At 42.1% G+C, this 18,574-nt stretch overlaps 1 protein-coding gene across 3 annotated transcripts; it reads left to right on the top strand.

The window, feature by feature from the left end:
* The first annotated feature begins 5,593 nt into the window (after nucleotides 1-5,593).
* Nucleotides 5,594-15,009, top strand: LOC123127751 (probable inactive histone-lysine N-methyltransferase SUVR2). 3 transcript variants are annotated; one of them, XM_044547572.1, is made up of 10 exons: nucleotides 5,594-5,747; nucleotides 5,873-5,968; nucleotides 8,462-8,657; nucleotides 8,754-9,132; nucleotides 11,108-12,066; nucleotides 12,584-12,849; nucleotides 13,503-13,569; nucleotides 13,664-13,714; nucleotides 14,021-14,117; nucleotides 14,823-15,009. In XM_044547572.1, the coding sequence occupies exons 3-10, from the start codon at nucleotides 8,463-8,465 to the stop codon at nucleotides 14,852-14,854; spliced, it is 2,046 nt and encodes a 681-aa protein (XP_044403507.1). In that variant the 5' UTR covers nucleotides 5,594-5,747; nucleotides 5,873-5,968; nucleotide 8,462; the 3' UTR covers nucleotides 14,855-15,009. The 3 variants fall into 3 exon arrangements, with proteins under 3 accessions (XP_044403507.1, XP_044403508.1, XP_044403509.1); XM_044547573.1 differs by having other exon boundaries at nucleotides 5,868-5,968; XM_044547574.1 differs by lacking the exon at nucleotides 5,873-5,968.
* The last annotated feature ends 3,565 nt before the right edge of the window (nucleotides 15,010-18,574 follow it).

Genomic DNA, 18,574 nt, shown 5'->3' with positions numbered 1-18,574 from the left:
TCTTGTGGCCACCTGGTGGGTCCCCTCCTAGTATTCCCTCGCCCAATATTTTTTATATATTCCAAAATAGTTCTTTGTGAAGTTTCAGGATATTTGGAGTTGTGCAAAATAGGGATCTCAGATTTGCTCCTTTCCGGCCAGAATTCTAGCTGCCGACATTCTCCCCCTTCATGTGAATCTTGCAAAATAAGAGAGAAAAGGCATGCGAATAAATATCAACATAAAAACATAATGCAAAATGGACGTATCAAGTAGCAACAATACAATACGTGCCTTGTTACCCATTCTGTCACGAGGTGAGGACACCGCAAAATTGAACCTACTACAAAGAACCTCTCTCACAGAAGATAAATCAATCTAATTGGCCAAACCAAGCGGACAGATCAGAGAGAAATGCAAATATTTAACATTGTGTTGAAGATCAAAGAGAGATAAGAATCCATCTAGCTAATCACTATGGACATGTAGGTCTCTGGTAAACTACTCACACATCATCGGAGGTGATCAAGGTTGATGTAGAAGCCCTCCGTGATCGATTCCCCCTCCAACATACTACCGACAGAGGCCTCCAGATGGGATCGTGGAAGAACAAAGGCTTGCGTTGGCAGAATAATTGTCTCGAGTCTCGCTCTAGTGTTTTTGGAATTTATGGAAATTTATAAAAGTGGAATTAGGGAAAACGGAGTTACGAGGGGCCCACAAGATCATATGGTGCGCCCCCTGGGGGCGCACAGGTTGAGCTCGTGGCCCTCTCGTAATGCTTCTGACCCCCTTCCGAATCTTCTAGGGTCCCGTCTAGTGCAGAAAAAATCATCATAAAGTTTCATCGTGCTTGGACTTCGTTTGATATTGATTTTCTGTGAAACAAAATAATAGGCAAAACAGGAAATGGCACCGGGCACTAAGTTAATAGGTTAGTTCCCAAAAATTATATAAAATTGCATATAAAGTATACCAAATTGATAATATAATAGTATTAAACAATCTAAATTATAGATACTTTGGAGACGTACCAATTTCCACCTGTCTTTTTTTTCGTTTCACTTCCCACCACCCCTTCCCACTGGATTTTCTCCCTCCCATTAAAAAACCAAATTCCATTAAAGGGTGAGATATTGTTTCGTGCTTGCTTTGGCAGGTGCTGCTTTAATTCAATCACATAAATGATGGTAATTAAGAATTCATAAATCACACCATATTTGTGAGATCACCTTCCTAAAAGATATACATAAGATTTTTCTTGATAACCTTGCAAAACAAAATCAGATATTCCGCAATAACAATCACTAACCCCGTGCACTGTCTCTACTCTTAAAAGGGGAGGTGGTAGCCTCGCCTCCATTGTTTATTTTCGTCCGATCTTTTTTCATCTCACCTCCCACCACCCCTTCTCTACTCCTGAAGGGGGAGTTTCTAGCCTCGCCTCCACGGTTTACTTTCATCTGTCTTTTTTTTGGTCTGTTTTTTTTCATCGCACCTCCCACAACCCCTTCCCACTAGATTTTCTCCCTCTCATTAAAAAAAACAAATCCCATTAAAGGGTGAGATCTTGTTTCATGCTAGCTTTGGCAGGTGCTGCTTTAATTCAATCACGTAAATGATAAGTAATTAAGAATTCAGAAATCACACCATATATGTGAGATCACCTTTCTAAAAGACAAACATACAATTTTTCTTGATAACCTTCCAAAACAAAATCATATATTCCTTAATAACAAATCACTAATCCCGCGCACTATGCCATTTATTATTATCATTATCTCTATTTATTATTGTCATTATCTCTATTTATTATTATCATTATCTCTACTATTAATTGACAATCACAACTTTCCTAATACAAAAATATAACATATCTTTTTGTTATCAGTGTATGTATCCTTGCGCCCTTGTGGAGGGACGCTGTGCGCGACACCATGTAGGACGTTGTGGCCGGGCCTGACGTCGGCGTGATGCTTGAGAATGCCAGGGCATGGATAACGCGTCGAGGACGGACGTGGTGGAAGTCTGGTCGTCGGACCTCATGTACACGCATTTGTGGACGCGGTCATATTATATTTCTTGTCAGTCATAGAGAAAGCGAGACAAGCTACATTCTGAAATCAAGTGTGTCCATTCAAATAGAAAGTAGGAATGAGAACTAAAGTTGGTGAGGTTTGACAACCAACCATACTTAAATAAAAAAGGAAAATGGCCGCTTGCCAAGTGTAGCTTCTATACCCAAAGAAATGTAAATCGAAGAGAAGAATGAGATAAGGCGTCGCTGATGAACGCACTAATGTTGACGTGGTGCTGGTTGGCACCGATGAAGCGGGTTGAAGAAGAGGCTAGGAGTAGAAGATGTAGGGAAGGACGGGGAAGTGAAGAACAACAATTATCCCTTCTAGCAATGAATGGTACGTGGGGTGGAGTTGGAGCTTGTTGGTGACTACGTTCAGGTTGCCACTCACCTACCACGTTAATGTGCAGTTGGAAAGTTCAATGGACCTTTGAGAATGATCTCTATAGTTATTTGTTGTTGTGTGTCAAAGTATGTGTTAGTTTCACCTAGTCTATTATATTGTAAACATGAAAAATTCCACCCCTATTGAAACGCATGGCGAAGATGAGATGAGCATCATCTGGTTTTAAATGAGGAGGCTCCAGCGAGAAATGTCCCGCTACGGCGAAAAACCGAGTGGAAAGAGGACGATCCGATAGAAAAAGAGAAGGGTGCATCGTAGGTGGGGTTTTTGTGTTGAGCCCACATGCGATGGATAGTCCGTAGCAACGCACGGACGTTCTGTTAATACTAGTAAATGTGTACGCGCAATGCATGTTAATATTAGGAAAAATAATAATTGCATGTTCGTATTAGATGGATATCAATTACGCATTAATTACTAGGACAATGTAGATGATGATATTTGACATGATTTTAATTGCATGCTAAACATGTTGAGTATTCTTCATTGAAGCAATATAGGTTGCTGGATCGATATTGTTTGATGGCCGAGATTTATTGGATCTGCCCATTTGTTTTTTTTAATATTGATACAGATATAGATAGATACTTATACAAAAACATTGAATCTAATAAGGGCTTCTTTTGATTGGCATGTTTTTTGAAACAAAAAGAATAGAGAAATCATCATATTATATATCGTGTCCAATTGAACTCCATAGGGCCATCAGGGCTCCCTTGATTCAAAAAGAAAAAAACCTTGTAGAATCTTTAGAGGACAAGAATCCTAAGGAGTTATGGAAGGTGTATTTTATCGGTAGGATTGGTATCCTTAGTTATATCCCAGGGATTCCTGTCTACTCTACTTCGAAGATACATTTTCATCCCAATAATGCTAAACATACAAAGAGTTACATCTCAATAATGTAACTCGTTTGTACGTGTAGCATTACTCTTTTCATCCACCCAAATCTTTTCTTACAATCTATTTTATTTTTCCTGCAATGCCATGTGGTATATTTTATACAAATTCATATATAGTTTTATGATCCTACAAGATTGAAGAAGACATGATACTTTCAAATTATATCATATTTATATGTTTTACAAAACTTTCTATTTGATTCAAATACATATATGCATTTTCCTATTTATATGTTTTGCAAAACTTTCAAATCAAAGAGGTCCTAAACCACAAGAGCACAACCAACACACGTGAAACAAAATAATTATATCCTCCAAGGTCTAGCATAATTTCCCTTGAACCAAAGAACCCATAATAGTAAACCATCTAGAAAATTAATCCAATGGCTGAGCAAGACGAAGGCATAGTTTCGGCAACTGAAGTTTTTTTTTTGACATCATTTTCGACACCTGAAGTTCCTCGTGACTATTTGTTTCATTAAAGTTTGAGTAATGTTTCGTCCAAGCTCTTGTAATAAAGCAACTTCCATGGGTGTTGTGCAGTCCACGCGTGGTTGACATAGACGTTGTAATCTACTCTTGTCGTCGTGTCTTAATGGAACATCGGTGTAATACTCTTTTAATGTGACAATTACTACTATTCAAATTTGGACGCCACGCCAACTTTGTATCATGTGCCGTGACCTGAGTATTTTCACATGCTTTTGTTGACATCATGAAAACCATCACAACCACGCATCCGTACAACAACTGACAAATCTGACGGTACAAAATGCGTCATGCTGGAGAAGCATATGCGGACAGTAGGTTCTGGAAGTTTTTTCTTACTTTTCAAAAGAAAAATACATATATATGTTTGTTTTTGTTGAACCTGCATTGCATATATACACGGTTGCCATGGATATTTCGGTTTGTCAAACTGCCACCTGGATGTATTATGATGGAAATAGGCTGGCCGATCCTCATCATCACATGCGTGGGCTCTGCAAAATCACGTTCCAATAGAGTAAGGGGCGATCAGCAAAAGTGGCAATGGGGCGAGGGAGCCAGCGGAGACGCCTGCGCTGCGAAATTACTACTCCACCATAGCATTTCTTTTGATTTGACAGCAACGCACTCCTCCTGGTCCCGCCGTATCAAATCGCACGCAGCGGGTGGGGCAGTCCGCTCGCTTTCTTCCCCGTTCTCGTCGCCTGGACTTCCCACGCCGGGGTTCGGCTCACCTGCAGGGTCCCTGCAGGAATTACTATGCAGGGCCAGTAAAACAGCGCCACGTGCATTCTTGTGGGCCAGCAGATCTGGTTAATTAAATTGTATTTCTAGCGTAGACGAGTGCTCGCCGGCCGGCGGCGCCGCTTGGTCATCTGCCACTAGTTGATCACAATCGAAAAGCAGCCGAGTAAGATGATGTGCCGCTGTGCGGTTGATTGACGCCCGCAGTTCCTCTTTTTTTTCCGCCACTACGAAGTGCCCGTCGCCGCCGACGTCTGATGTCCTAGTATGCTGTCACCGTTATCTCCTGCCCCATGCCGTCGGCGCTCCAGTCTCCCAGTCTGCTTCACTGTCGCAGGAATTGAGCCGAAGCACTCTAAATTGAGAGATTGGAAGTCGTCCTTTTTCAAGTCCGGTGGAGCGCCGCCGTGTTGATTTCGGCAAGATGCAGTTGTCTTCTTCATAAGTGACATCATGAAGTCCTTCTGTAGCAATACACCTAGCCAACTCTTGATCAAGACAACTACTAGTAAGCCAAGGAGCAAAAGATCTGCAATAGCATCGTCATGCTCCTGTGCGCTTAATTATTTCTCGGTTGCCGCCGCCCGCCGGTCGCCGGCATCCAAACCATCATCCAGTGGTCGTAGACGGCCCTGTGGCGTAGCAGGAGCTAGCTTGCAACCAGTCTCATGCCCATGTTTCTTTCTCTATCAGATAACTGATGGAGGGGAGAAATAAATCTCGTTCTTTGTCGTAGGCGAGGTGAGGAAGAAAAACGAAGCCTCTCAAAGAATAATTTTTGAGCCTGTAAAAATATAAATATAATTAACTGGAGCAGGCCCACAAGGATGCACGTGGCGCTGTTTTACTGGCCCTGCATAGTAATTCCTGCAGGGGACCCTGCAGGTGAGCCGAACCCGTGGGCCTCTGTTTTGCCATCTGTCCTCCGTCGCCCCCCTCTGTCCTATAAATCCACCACCACGAAACAGCCTGTTCTCTACGCGATCCATCCCATCCTGAAAACCCCGGCGCACGGCAACGCCTCTCCAAAACCCCAAACCCTAGCCCATCGGCGATCGCCGGCGGCGACCGCGCCCCCGTCCTCCGCGGAGCCCTCGGGCGCTTCGCCGTGCATCGGCTTCGTCTCCTTGGGCGGCTGGCGTAGGAGGTGGGTGCGTTTGTTGCGCAGAGCAGGGTTTTGTTGTTGGGTTTTGCCTTTTTCCTTTTTCCGGCCCATTCCTGCGGATTCTGACGTGCTCTCTTCCTTTTCCTTTTTCCGTGCGGTTAGTTCAGGGTTCGGAGGCGCTTCGCCGCTGGGTAAGCTTGCGACGGGCCGCCGCTGTCCAGATCCTCGCTGCGAATTCCTCGCGCTGGTTTTGCATTGAGGAGGTATGCGCGCGCTTGCTGCCTCCGTTGCGGTGTGGAGTGCGGGTTTTGTGATGATTTTTCTCCGTTCCTTTTCGGTCTGGAATGCGTGTTTTTCTGATGATTTTTGTTCCGTTCCGTTTCGGCGGATTGCCATGGTTTCGTTCCTTTGTTTGTCCTCAATCAAATCTGGGGAGGTGGTTCGTGTTGTGGGCCCTTGGTTATGCGGTTTGCCGTTTTGAGTTTGCAGGCTTGCGTGGCGATGAACTGATGATAATACGACTGGATGCTCTGCTTTCGACTATACATGAAGCGTTGCAATTTCCGGACGATATTTTAATGTACTGCTGTGCTTTAATGGCCATAAAAAAATCAACAAATCTAACAACATCGGCAAAACTTTTACCCCCTCCGCCCCGAATTACTTATCGCAGAAATGGATAAAAATGGATGTATCTAGAACTAAACGTCTAGATACATTCAGTTTTGCGACATGTAATTTCGGACGGAGGGAGTATATAACATAGCAAACAACTAATACTCCCTCCGATCCATATTAATTGTCGCTGATTTAGTATAATTTTGGTTCCTACATCATGGAACAAACGAGATAAATCATGTCATACGTAGTACTACCTCCATCTCGGTGAGTAAGTCATTCGCGTAGTTCTAGGTTGATGATTTAACTATCTAAATATGTATTATATGTGACAAAAAATATATATTTAGAAACTACATTCGTGTAGAAATCTAGTGATATATTTTTCATGACATATAACACATATTTAATTCCTTAAATCAATGACCTAGAACTACGTGAATGACTTATTCACCTAGACGGAGGTAGTAGAAAACTTAAATTTGGTGCGAACAATAGGCCTGGGGTACTATTCACAATGGACTGAGATAGGGAGGAACCCTTGCTGCACGGCGCAGGTTGGCTGGGCTTATGCTGTTAACATCATGAAGGGCGATTAGAGGCCATGAGCCCGTCGTTCTGCAAGGCTTCATACCGAACGTATGCTCTATAAAATTACCAATTCACAATATGATCTGTCTTTTTTGTTCTCAATGTGTCTAAGAATTTAGAGAATTTTTGTGTGTTGGTTAGATGCCTTCTGTGTTGACTAGACCGAAGGTGCTTAACTGAAGGTGGCGTCACAGCCCCCTTTTGTAACTTCCCTTCTTTCATCCCTCCACGAGGCAGTCAAAAAAGAAAGAGAAAGGTTTAATTTCTAAAAATTTCTCATGACTATTTGAGGTTCTAACTGAGCCTTCACGACACTTGTTTACACAAAATGCCCCCAAGTTCAGGGGCATACATTTAGTGCTATTGGCCCAAAATGTGGGTTGATTTGCATCAGGTTATTCTCTTTAACATGTCAGTTGCATGCTAGGAAATAGATTTGCGTGCATGCTGCATTGGGTTTTAACAAGTCTGTATCTGGTACAGAGCAACTTTTGGTGCGGTCATTAAGTGCAGATGACCTGTAAATTTCAGACAAGTTCTGGTTGGTACACTAAATCTGTCAAGTCACAAAATTTCAAGTCTAGACCCGATGCAAATGAAATGGAAGAAAAGACATATACATTTCTGAAACTTATAAGAAACAAAAATACAATCTTACTATTCACTGTTGTATTTGTATTTCCGTATGTAAACTGAATTTGGATTTGAAATTTGGTCGCTAGTGATAGATAGAAATTTTAGTTGTTTTGGCAGGACTTCACAATTGCTGTATGTATTGCTCAGTGCTCTAGTGGGTGGCACTCTTTCATGGGTATTCCCTAGGCAATATTGGGAAAACCTTTTTTTATATTCAGGTTTCTAGTTTCCTATATATTTCTTACTTTCCTAGCACACATAGTTCTTATTGAAGTATTTTTGACGCAAAATTATTTGGAATATTATTTCGATTTTAAAGATGAGGGTAGATCAGTATTGTAAGCATACTATTAAAGCAGCAGTAAGCATCCGCCTTCTAACCAACCGTTGCTGTAGTGCTGGTCTTGAAGATTCTTGTGTTCTGTTCCTTCCACGTGGTCCACCAGGTGAGCTGGACCAACTAGCTCCAGGCCTTCTTCTCCTCTCTCGGCAGTATCACGGTGCTCCGCTCCGTCCACTCAAGGGAGGTAGTGGTTGATGATGGTGCAAGTGCCGACCGCAGGATGCAATGCTAGAGTGGCCTGCCAGACCTCAATCGTGTAGGGGCACAATGCGAGCAGTACAGCGTCCTCCAATGGCTCCAAGCAGAGCGCACAGGCAGGGTCGTGTGGCCACCCGTTCTTTGCGAGCACGTCGGTGGTGTTGCAGCGCTCTAGCATTGCACTCACTTAGTAGTTAGACAACTTTTCGTAATATACCAACAATATCCTTATCTGTATTGTATGTCTTCATTAGTTGTTGTGATAACTAGCTTAACTTTTTCTATGCATTTTATTATTTTTATCACTTAGTTTTTTGAGGATGTCACTTTATGCATGATGCAATGTGCTGATTTCTTCCGTTGCATGCAGGATGTCATCTTCAAACGTTTTTGATGAAAAATTTGAGGCTGCTGTCGCAAAGCTGGATGTTATTGGAATCGCGAGAAAAACTGTTTCACCAGTGTTGACGAAGCTACTAGAGTTGTATGATTACAACTGGGAGTACATTGAAGCTGATGACTTTCGGGTTCTAACCGATGCTATATTTGACGAGCCAGATCCCAAAGTACAGTTTAGTTTGTTCTGATTTTATAGTCAGAATGTATTGTTTTGAGGGACAACATTTCTCTTATAACTTGTTATGCTACTACTTTTGGTACAGGAATTACAGAAAAAACAAGCTAACAAAAGGAAGAATCCTGATTCGGACCACTATAACAAGAAGCTTAGGGCAAAACATCATTCTCAAAAACCTACATCCAAGATGCATGCCAATGAGAAGAGAGAGTTGGCTGAAGCTCCACCGCAGCAAGAAGCAGGCAAGCTGTCCCCTCAAACAGTTTGTGCCACTGTAAACACATTGCAGTTATCTTCTTCGCGACTGCCGATTAAAGAAAGAAATATGGAAACCAGTGTTCTGGAGGATACACCGACAGATGAAGATAGTTTAGCTTTATCAGTCCAAGGTCAAGACCTTCCTACATTCGAGACCCCACTGGCTATTATGAGCCCACCAGTTCAAGATTCCAGGCATCAGAGAGGTAATTTCTGTTTAAGCAAATATGTCTCACACTCGTATTATTTGCTGAGCGCCCACATTTTATATGAAGAAATATTGTTATAATCAGGTATTATATAATCTTGATGTTTTGAGTTTTATAGTCTTTTTAATATTTCCAAATAAAGGTTCTTTGGGGATTGCAAAATTTCCACCATGAACAGTTATCACCAGTTACTTCCATAATATAGTTTGTAGTGTGATAGAAGTTAGCGGTCATAAGTTTTATAACTCGTAGACTTAAAAGACACACTCACTGATCATGCTGACACTGGAAATTTGGTGGCTACGCAATGCATGCGTGTTTGATGGTGTGATCCTGAGGTGCCAGCACTTGATTGAGTCACTCTTTAACTAAGCTGAGCTGTGGCAGGTGGTTGCTGGAGCGAAGGCACTTTGACAGTTGCCACTCCAGGCCTCATGACCTTTCCCAGCTTAGATCTTGCCTTTTTTTCCCCTTTTAGTTTTCTCTTTGTTCTTCTTCCTTTTGTACGATTAATTAGCTAGTAATAAACACTCTTGTTTACCAGTTCTCTGTTCTTTTTTGAGGTCTATTTTTACTTGTGACATTTCAGTGCCCTCCTTAATATACAGATGACACTCAATCTTGGTGTGTGTTCAAAAAACACGGTCTCCTTTGGTTTATAGGATAGGAATATCATAGAAATAGAAAACTTGTAGGCCTCCTTTGGTTCATAGGGTAGGAAAATCGTAGGAATAGGAAAGTCACAGGAAATGAGATGACATGTATCTCAAATCCTATGAGTAGGAATAGGAAAGGAGATGCCCTTTGATTCACATCATAGGATTTTTTCCATTGAGTCTAGCCTAATGTTTATTTTCCTATGAAATGTGGAGGATAGGAATAATTCCTCAATAGGAATAGGATTTCATTCTTACAAACCAAAGGGCTCTAAGGCCTCTTTTGGTTCATAGGATAGGATTATCGTAGGAATAGGAATTTTGTAGGAAATGAGATGACATGTATCTCAAATCCTATGAGTAGGAATAGGAAACGAGATGTCATTTGGTTGACACCAAAGGAATTTTTCCATTGAGTCTAGGCTCATTTTTATTTTCCTATAAAATGTGGAGGATAGGAACCGATCCTATGTAGGAATAAGAATCCATTCCTATGAACCAAAGGGCTCTAAAGGAAAAAATCCTATAAGAAAATCCTATCCTCTAGAATTCCTATGAAATTCCTCCAAACCAAAGGAGGCCTAAAGGATTTTTTTCCTATGGAAATTCCTACAAGATTCCTCTAAACCAAAGGAGGCCGTAGAAAATGAGATGACATGTATCTCAAATCCTATGAGTGGGAATAGGAAAAGAGATGCCATTTCGTTCACATCATAGGAATTTTTGTCATTTCGTGTCTAATGTTTATTTTCCTTTGAAATGTGGAGGACAGGAACAAATCCTATGTAGGAATAGGAATGCATTCCTATGAATCAAAGGGCTCTAAAGAAAAAATCCTATAAGAATCCTATCCTATAGAATTCCTATGAAATTCCTCCAAACCAAAGGAGGCCTAAAAACATCAATGACTGCTGGGAATACATCAAATAGGTTTCATAAATGGTAGGAACTCTTGTTAATTTCCGTGCTATTTTCTAAATGCATCACTAGTTACGGTGTGTATTGCTTACCAGTTTGTCTGATATCTTTGGCTTGTGTGTGAGCCTATACGGCATACTGACATAGGAAGTTAGCAATTGTACTGTTGTCAACTTTGAATTTATAAAATACTGCCATATCGCTTTTAATGATACCAATATGTGTACTGCAGCTGCTCCATAGATATCCTGTTTTTACTGCAAAGATTGCATCATCTTGTTGTAGCTGCGCTGTTAATATTTTTTTTCATTGCCTTGTTAATCTAGGATCTTAATCTCTAATACGGAGTAACTTCTAACCACTAGAATTTCTGTATTTTGATTTTTCAAATCCTCCAGTATACAAGGATGCACATGAAAGAAACATATCTAATACATCTGGAAGCCAAGTAATCACAAGCAGCACAGACTCTTCAACTAACTTTGAGGTAGCTTTGTCAAATTCTGGAACAGGGAAACTATCATTTACATGTAACTCGGCAGATCATCCTGATTTCCACATGCCGGACATGGAGTCTGTATGCAAGGAAATGGAGGCTAGATGTCTCAGGACATACAAGATCCTAGAACCCAATTTCTCTTTCATAAAACTTTTGCAAGACACTTGCCAGTGTATCATTGATTTGGGTCATGCATCTAGTGGACCTAGAGAAAGTGGAATGGTACAAATAGTTCCTGCCATAGACTTTTTGTCTAAACCTTCAGTGTCACGAGTGTTGCAGCCAAATGAAGTTGGTTCCTCGTGTATGCCACCTAATGACCACATTATTCATGGTGGTGTATGCTCTTCTGGTTCGTTTGCTGGAGAACAGATCAGTTCCAGTAATATGCTTGTTATTGCCAATAGACCAGCTCATGATGTCAATGACATAACAAAAGGTGAAGAACATGTGAGTATTCCCATAATTAATAAGGTTGGCAGTGGGATTCTTCCGCCCCCCTTCCACTACATACCATGCAATATCATATACCAGAATGCATATGTCAATCTTTCGCTTGCTAGAATAGGAGATGAAAGCTGCTGCTCAGGCTGCTTTGGAGATTGTCTAGCAGAACAACTTCCTTGTGCATGTGCAACAGTAACTGGAGGTGAATTTGCTTATACAAGGGATGGCCTGCTTAAGGAAGGATTTCTTGATTCTTGTGTCGCTGGGCTTCCTAAATTCCACTGCAAAATTTGCAATCCTTGTGAAGGACACTCTACAAAGAAATTTATCAAGGAATGCTGGAGTAAATGTGGCTGTGCCAGAAATTGTGGAAATCGTGTGGTGCAGCGAGGAATCACTCGGCAACTACAGGTAAGTCATATACTCTTGGTATGACCCTTTTTGTACCAAAGATAAAAGTTTTGATTAATCAGTGCCAATTGGCAAATATGATAGAATAACTGTATTCCCTGTGCAATTATGCAGCTACATATGCATATAATAAAAATAGAGTTTTGTCTGTTATAAACAAGCTGTGATAAGCATTAAAGCTATGATAGAATAACTGTATTTAACTATTTCGTATACGACTTCAAGTGATACATGATTAATCTGCACCTGTAAACAAGCTGTGAAAATGGCGAGCCTGTTTCTTTCTATTTTAACTTGTTTAACTATTCCTTGTATTTTAACTTCAATTATTACGGCAATGTTGATCAAACAAAGAACTCCATTTTGACCTTGTGTCCTAATATAATGGTGTATGATGGTAACTGCAGCATTTCTTTTTCTTGCGATGTGGTGCATTCTGTGTATGTTCATGTGCTCAGCACATCAAACTGAACATCATGCATGTTTTCTTATGTTCATTTGAGTATCGTCGTTTCAGGTATTCTTAACCCCTGGAAAAAAGGGATGGGGACTGCAGGCTGCTGAGGAAATTCCACGAGGCGCGTTTATTTGTGAGTATGTTGGTGAAATATTAACTAACACTGAGCTTGATGAGCGAAACACTCAAGGGACATCAAAAGGTCGCCATACATATCCAACACTGCTCAATGCTGATTGGGACACTGAAGATGTTCTTGGGGACGACCATGCTCTCTGTCTGGATGCCACCTTTTACGGGAATGTGGCAAGGTTTATAAACCATAGGTAACATTCCTTTTATAAACCATATGCTATTTTTTAAACAGAGATGCATAATGATCCTTCACAGTTCTCTATAATACATCATGTTTCTGGTTTTGTGTGATTAGACAACACAATACATGCCGTTTGGAGTTATAAGTTAAAATTTCCTCCGCAAGAAAAATGTCGTAGAAAACCACCTCCCCAGCCCCCAACCCCCAAAGGTAAAACCCCCCCCCGCCAAAAAAAGGGTTGTAGAAATTGCAATCAAATTTGACCAAAATGGTAACTGATGAACGGCCACCTGTGAGGGTTTGGGGAAACCTTGCCGCCTGAAGGTTCAAATCTTGTTGTGTGTACTTGTTGAAGTGAACACTCCTAAATCTTGCCTGTGTGTTATCACCATCCAGTATTGCTCTTTATAAATGCTTGTAAACTAGTAGTGGGTGCGCTTGTATTATTCCTTATGACAGCACTTTGATTAAGATACTCAAGTGATGCCACTCTAATTTGAAGCTAGCTAATAACACTTCCTAACCCAAACTTTGAACAGAAGTGATTTTGAGACAAAAAAAAATGCTGCTTCCATACTATGCTGCATCAATAACTTTGACTTATTAATTTGGTATGTTTTATCGTGAGAAGTTGTTGACTTGGTATGTCATTGTACGCTGTAGGTGTTCTGATGCCAATCTCATTGATATACCTGTTCAGATCGAGACACCTGACCGCCACTACTACCATGTATGTATGCAACTCCAGCTAGTTATTGGCTTTTGTGTGTTAATCCAGTTTGAAACACATGAAGATTGTTTATCTATTCTTTTGTTTCATTCAGGTGGCATTTTTCACCAAAAGGAAAATAGAGCCATTTGAAGAACTGACATGGGTAGGTGGCACCCTTGTATTTCATCCAGTTAGCCAATAGCATTTAAGCTCCATTGTGCTGTATCAGTCCTGTACCAGTGAATCTGAGGGCTACAAGATATGGGCTAACCCGTTTCTACCATGCTAGTTATATTTTGCTCAATCTCGTGTTTTTGACTTCTATAACTTAATGTTGAACTGTATCAATTCGAACCCATCAATAGTTTTGCCAGGCTACTGTCCCTTCTTTGTTTAGTGAAATCTTCTTGCCTACTTTAAGTCGCGCGTCAAAATTCATAATCTTGTTTTGTGCATATTTTGACCACAGGACTACAATATTGATTTTAACGATGTCAACCACCCTATCAAGGCATTCAAGTGTTGCTGCGGAAGCAAGCACTGCCGGGACAAAAAAAGCAACCCAAGTAGGTGCCTTAATCTTTTTCTATGGTGCACTTGATGCTTATTTCTCAACCTTCCCTACCCCACTGGCCTACTCTAATCTTTGGAAGATGTCAAGTGGTTTTAGCATGCCTCTTAATGGTGCATCTATGATTATTTCTCATTAGCTCTTTTTTCAATTTAGTGTTTCTATGTCTATGCACATGACGGCTGGCGATATACTAATCCTGCTGATCCAAAAAAAAGTGTCGTGGTACTGAACTGAAACCACGACACTCTTTTTGGATTGGAGGGAGTACTATTCGGTGTAACCAATTTTAGCAGAAGAACTAGCATATATTTAGTGTGTACCCCTCAATATAGCAGTTCCTTGGTATTGAACATTTCGGGTGAAAAATACATGACTATATGCCCATATGATGTCCTGTTATGGCTGTACCAGTTGAAAGCAACCAAATTGTCGTGAAATTTGTAAGATAGATAGTGAGGTAATTGAGTTTGATCTTGAAACATATATACTAGAACATACCCTTGTAACCCTATCCAACATATAATTTTTCCAGAATGTATAGGGAATGAAAAATTCCATCTGGTATTTTTTTTAAATTCATCTGGTAAAGACAAATGAATATTTTCACCAAAATTGCTTTTTCATTTGATATTTTGAGTGGTATGATTTACCATTAAAGTTGCATCAGCTGACCCCAAATGGTGGTATGCTGCTGCAGGATCTAGATCCAGAGCCCTGGTGTTGCTATGAGTACTCTTCAAGAGATATATGGCACCATGGAGATTCAAGATTACATAGCATCTGCAGTGTCGTCGTTGTGGTTTTGTCACAAGTGATATTTTGCTCTGTGTAGAACAAATGTTCCAGATTAATGACTCGTCACTGGACCTGGATTGCCCGTTTAAGTGTTGTCATCCGAGCTTGCTTCCAAGCAGCACTTTTTGGTTCCCCGTTTCTTGATCTCAACTTTTGATTTGGAAAGGTCTCTTGATTCCTTTTCTCGATGATATATTACCGTCTAGACAAATCTAAGACAAGAATTTTGGGGAGAAAATTCCTTATTTGACACTGTTTTAAAATCTGGTTTCTTATTTGACACTGGAAAAGTTTTTCTTCCCTATTTGACACTAGTCCTAAATTTTATTCCCTATACGACACTTTCGTCCATTTTGAACCTAAATGACACCTGAAAAAACGATTTTGCCCCTCATGCGGTATGTGTGTGTACGCCCGTGTGTGCTGTTGCGTGTGTGGGTGCACACGCACATGTGTGATGCTGCTGCTGCATGTGTGTGTGCATGTGTGCTGCTGTGTGTGTTTGCTATTGCGTGTGTACGTGCGCGCGCGTGTGTGCTGTTGCATGCCTATGTGTTGCCTGCGTGTGTGCTGCTGCTGCTGCTGCGTGTGTGTGTATGTGCGTGTGTGTGCTGCGTGCGTGTGTTACTGCGTGTGTGTGTGCACGTGCGCGTGTGTGTTGTTGCGTGTGTGTGTGTGCACGTGCGCGTGCGTGTTGTTGTGTGTGTGTGCGCGTGCGTGTGTGTTGTTGCATGTGTATGTGTTGTTGCGTGTGTGCTCCTGCCCTCGCACTGATGCTGCGTGTGTGCGCTATTGCCCCCCACACACATACGACATGAGGGGCAAAAGAGTCTTTTCAGGTGTTATTTAGGCTCAAAATGGACGAAAATGTCATATAGGAAATAAAATTTAGAACTTGTATCAAAGAGGGAAGAAAAACTTTTCCAGTGTCAAATAAGGAAGCAGATTTTAAGATATTGTCAAATAAAGAATTTTCTCAATTTTGGGACGGAGGGAGTATGTACGAAGTTCAAGTATATGAATCGTTTTTTGTTTTCTAACTTAAAATATGCGCTGGCCTTACGGTTTGGTCTGAATTTGGCAACTAGGGTGTAACTGTTAGGAATAAGCAATTTGTATTCCCATGAGGCCATAGGCCGATATATATATATATATGTACAGGTGTGGAACATATGCGGGAAACCCCTTATACAACGGGATAAATACAAAGGGGTACATGACTTATATTATAACTCTAACCCCCCCCCCCCCCTCAAACTCATGGTGGATGAACAACACTGAGTTTGGAGAGATAAAAGCCATGTTGTGCTCTAGTCTGGGCCTTCGTCAGGAAATCCGCCAACTGTAACTCGGAAGGCACATACTGAAGAGCAATAACCTGGTCCTGCACACCAGCACGCACATAGAAAGCATCAACACCGATATGCTTGATGAGCTCATGCTTCACAGGATCGTGCGCAATACTAATAGCACCTGTACTGTCAGATAAGAGCAGAGTCGGTATAGTGACAGAAACACCAAAATCCTGAAGTAACCACCGTAACCAAGTCACCTCTGCCGTCAAAAGAGCCATTGCTCGCAACTCAACCTCTGCACTCGAACGGGAAACTGCAATCTGTTTCTTCGTCTTCCAGGCAATGAGAGAACCACCAAGAAAAACATAGTAAGCAGAAAGTGAACAGCGATCTGAAGGATCACTAGCCCACGTAGCATCCAAATAGGCCTGAAGCTGTAAAGAACTGAAGCGAGGAAAGAATAGACGGTGAGAGATTGTGCCCCGAAGATATCGGAGAACACGAAGTAGATGACTATAGTGAACCGAGGTGGGAGCGGAGACGAACTGACTTAGAATATGAACCGGATAAGAAATATCCGGACGAGTGACAGCTAGATAGACAAGACTGCCAACAACATGAAGATAACGCGTCGGGTCAGGGAGGGGATCACCATCAGTAGCACGGAGGTGAACATTGAACTCCATAGGAGTCTCAGCAATGCGCTCGTCAGTAAGAGCAGCACGAGCAAGAAGATCCTGGATATACTTTTCCTGGGATATAAAAAAGCCATTAGAGGTAGAAGAGACTTCAATCCCAAGAAAGTAGCGAAGAGGTCCAAGATCAGACATAAGAAACTACTCACTAAGACGGGCCTTGACAAAGGCAATATACCCGGGGTCATCCCCAGTGATGATCATGTCATCAACATAGAGAAGAAGAAGAGTTCGACCACGAGGAGAAAGGTGAATAAACAAGGCTGGATCATGAGCACTTGCTGAAAAACCAGCGGCAGTGACCACAGAGGCAAAACGCTCAAACCAGGCACGGGGGGCTTGCTTAAGGCTATAGAGAGAGCGACGAAGACGACATACCATGCCATCAGGAACAGAATACCCAGGTGGTGGCTGCATGTACACCTCCTCACGCAGCTCACCATTAAGAAAGGCATTCTTAACATCAAGCTGAGATATAGACCAGTGGCGTGCAGAGGCAACGGCAAGAAGTGTACGAACAGTGGTCATATGGGCCATAGGAGCAAAGGTCTCGTCGAAATCACGACCATGCTCCTGCTGAAAACCACGAGCCACAAGACGAGCTTTGTGACGCTCAAGAGAACCATCAGAGCGAGTCTTAACCTTGTAGACCCACTTACAAGTGATGTGACAGACTCCGGGAGGAAGAGAAATAAGATCCCAGGTACCAGTGCGTTCAACAGCAGCAATCTCCTCTGCCATCGCAAACTGCCATTCAGGATGAACAACAGCCTGATGATAAGAAGTCGGCTCAAGAACAGCAGCACCAGCGGTGGGAAATCCAAAGCGATCAACAGGTGGACGAGGACGAGAACGCAAGCCATAAGTAGGCTGAGAGGAAGATGACGACGCATCCACAGAAGCATCCACAGGTCGTGAACGACGAGTGTAATGCTGAGGAAAAGATGGAACAATAGAAGGAGGACTCGCCAAGGTAGAATCGAGGGATGGCGACGAAGAAGTCACCGGAGATGAAGGTGTAGAATCCAGTGACATGCTAGGCGAGGAGACCGGGGAAGACCGTGGCTACAAATCGACTAGAGGTGGAGAAGCAAAAGGAGTGAAACGAATAGGCACAGGCTCGACGGGGGTGATAGGTGAGTCAGGAAAAGTGAGGAAAGAGATATTCTCCACTAAAAAAGTCGAGAAGATGGGCGTGGATAGAAGGGACGAGACTCATCAAAAGTCACGTCTCGAGAGATACGCATCCGACGACCTATAGGATCCCAACAATGATAGCCCTTATGCTCATCATTGTAGCCTAAGAAGACACACTCAACAGACTGAGCGGTTAGTTTGGTGCGTTCGCGAGGGGCAAGAAGAGCATAGCAAACACAACCAAACAAGCGAAGCATCGAATAATCAGGAGAACGATAAAAAAGATGCTCGAAAGGAACACCACCCTGTAGAGCAGCGAAAGGCTGTATATTGATAAGATAGGTGGAGGTGGAGACGGCCTCAGCCCAAAAATGAGGCGGGAGAGAGGCAGCAATCATCAATGCACGAGCCGTCTCAAGATGTCGATGCTTTCGCTCAGCCACACCATTCTGAGCATGAGCACCAGGACAAGAGAATTGAGAGAGAGTTCCTTGCTCAGCAAGAACACCACGCAACATCTTAGAGAT

The sequence above is a fragment of the Triticum aestivum genome, chromosome 6A, assembly GCF_018294505.1.
Source record: "Triticum aestivum cultivar Chinese Spring chromosome 6A, IWGSC CS RefSeq v2.1, whole genome shotgun sequence".
Lineage (NCBI taxonomy): Eukaryota > Viridiplantae > Streptophyta > Magnoliopsida > Poales > Poaceae > Triticum > Triticum aestivum.
Note: the sequence above shows the minus strand (reverse complement) of the source record. Positions and strands in the feature narration are given on the sequence as shown.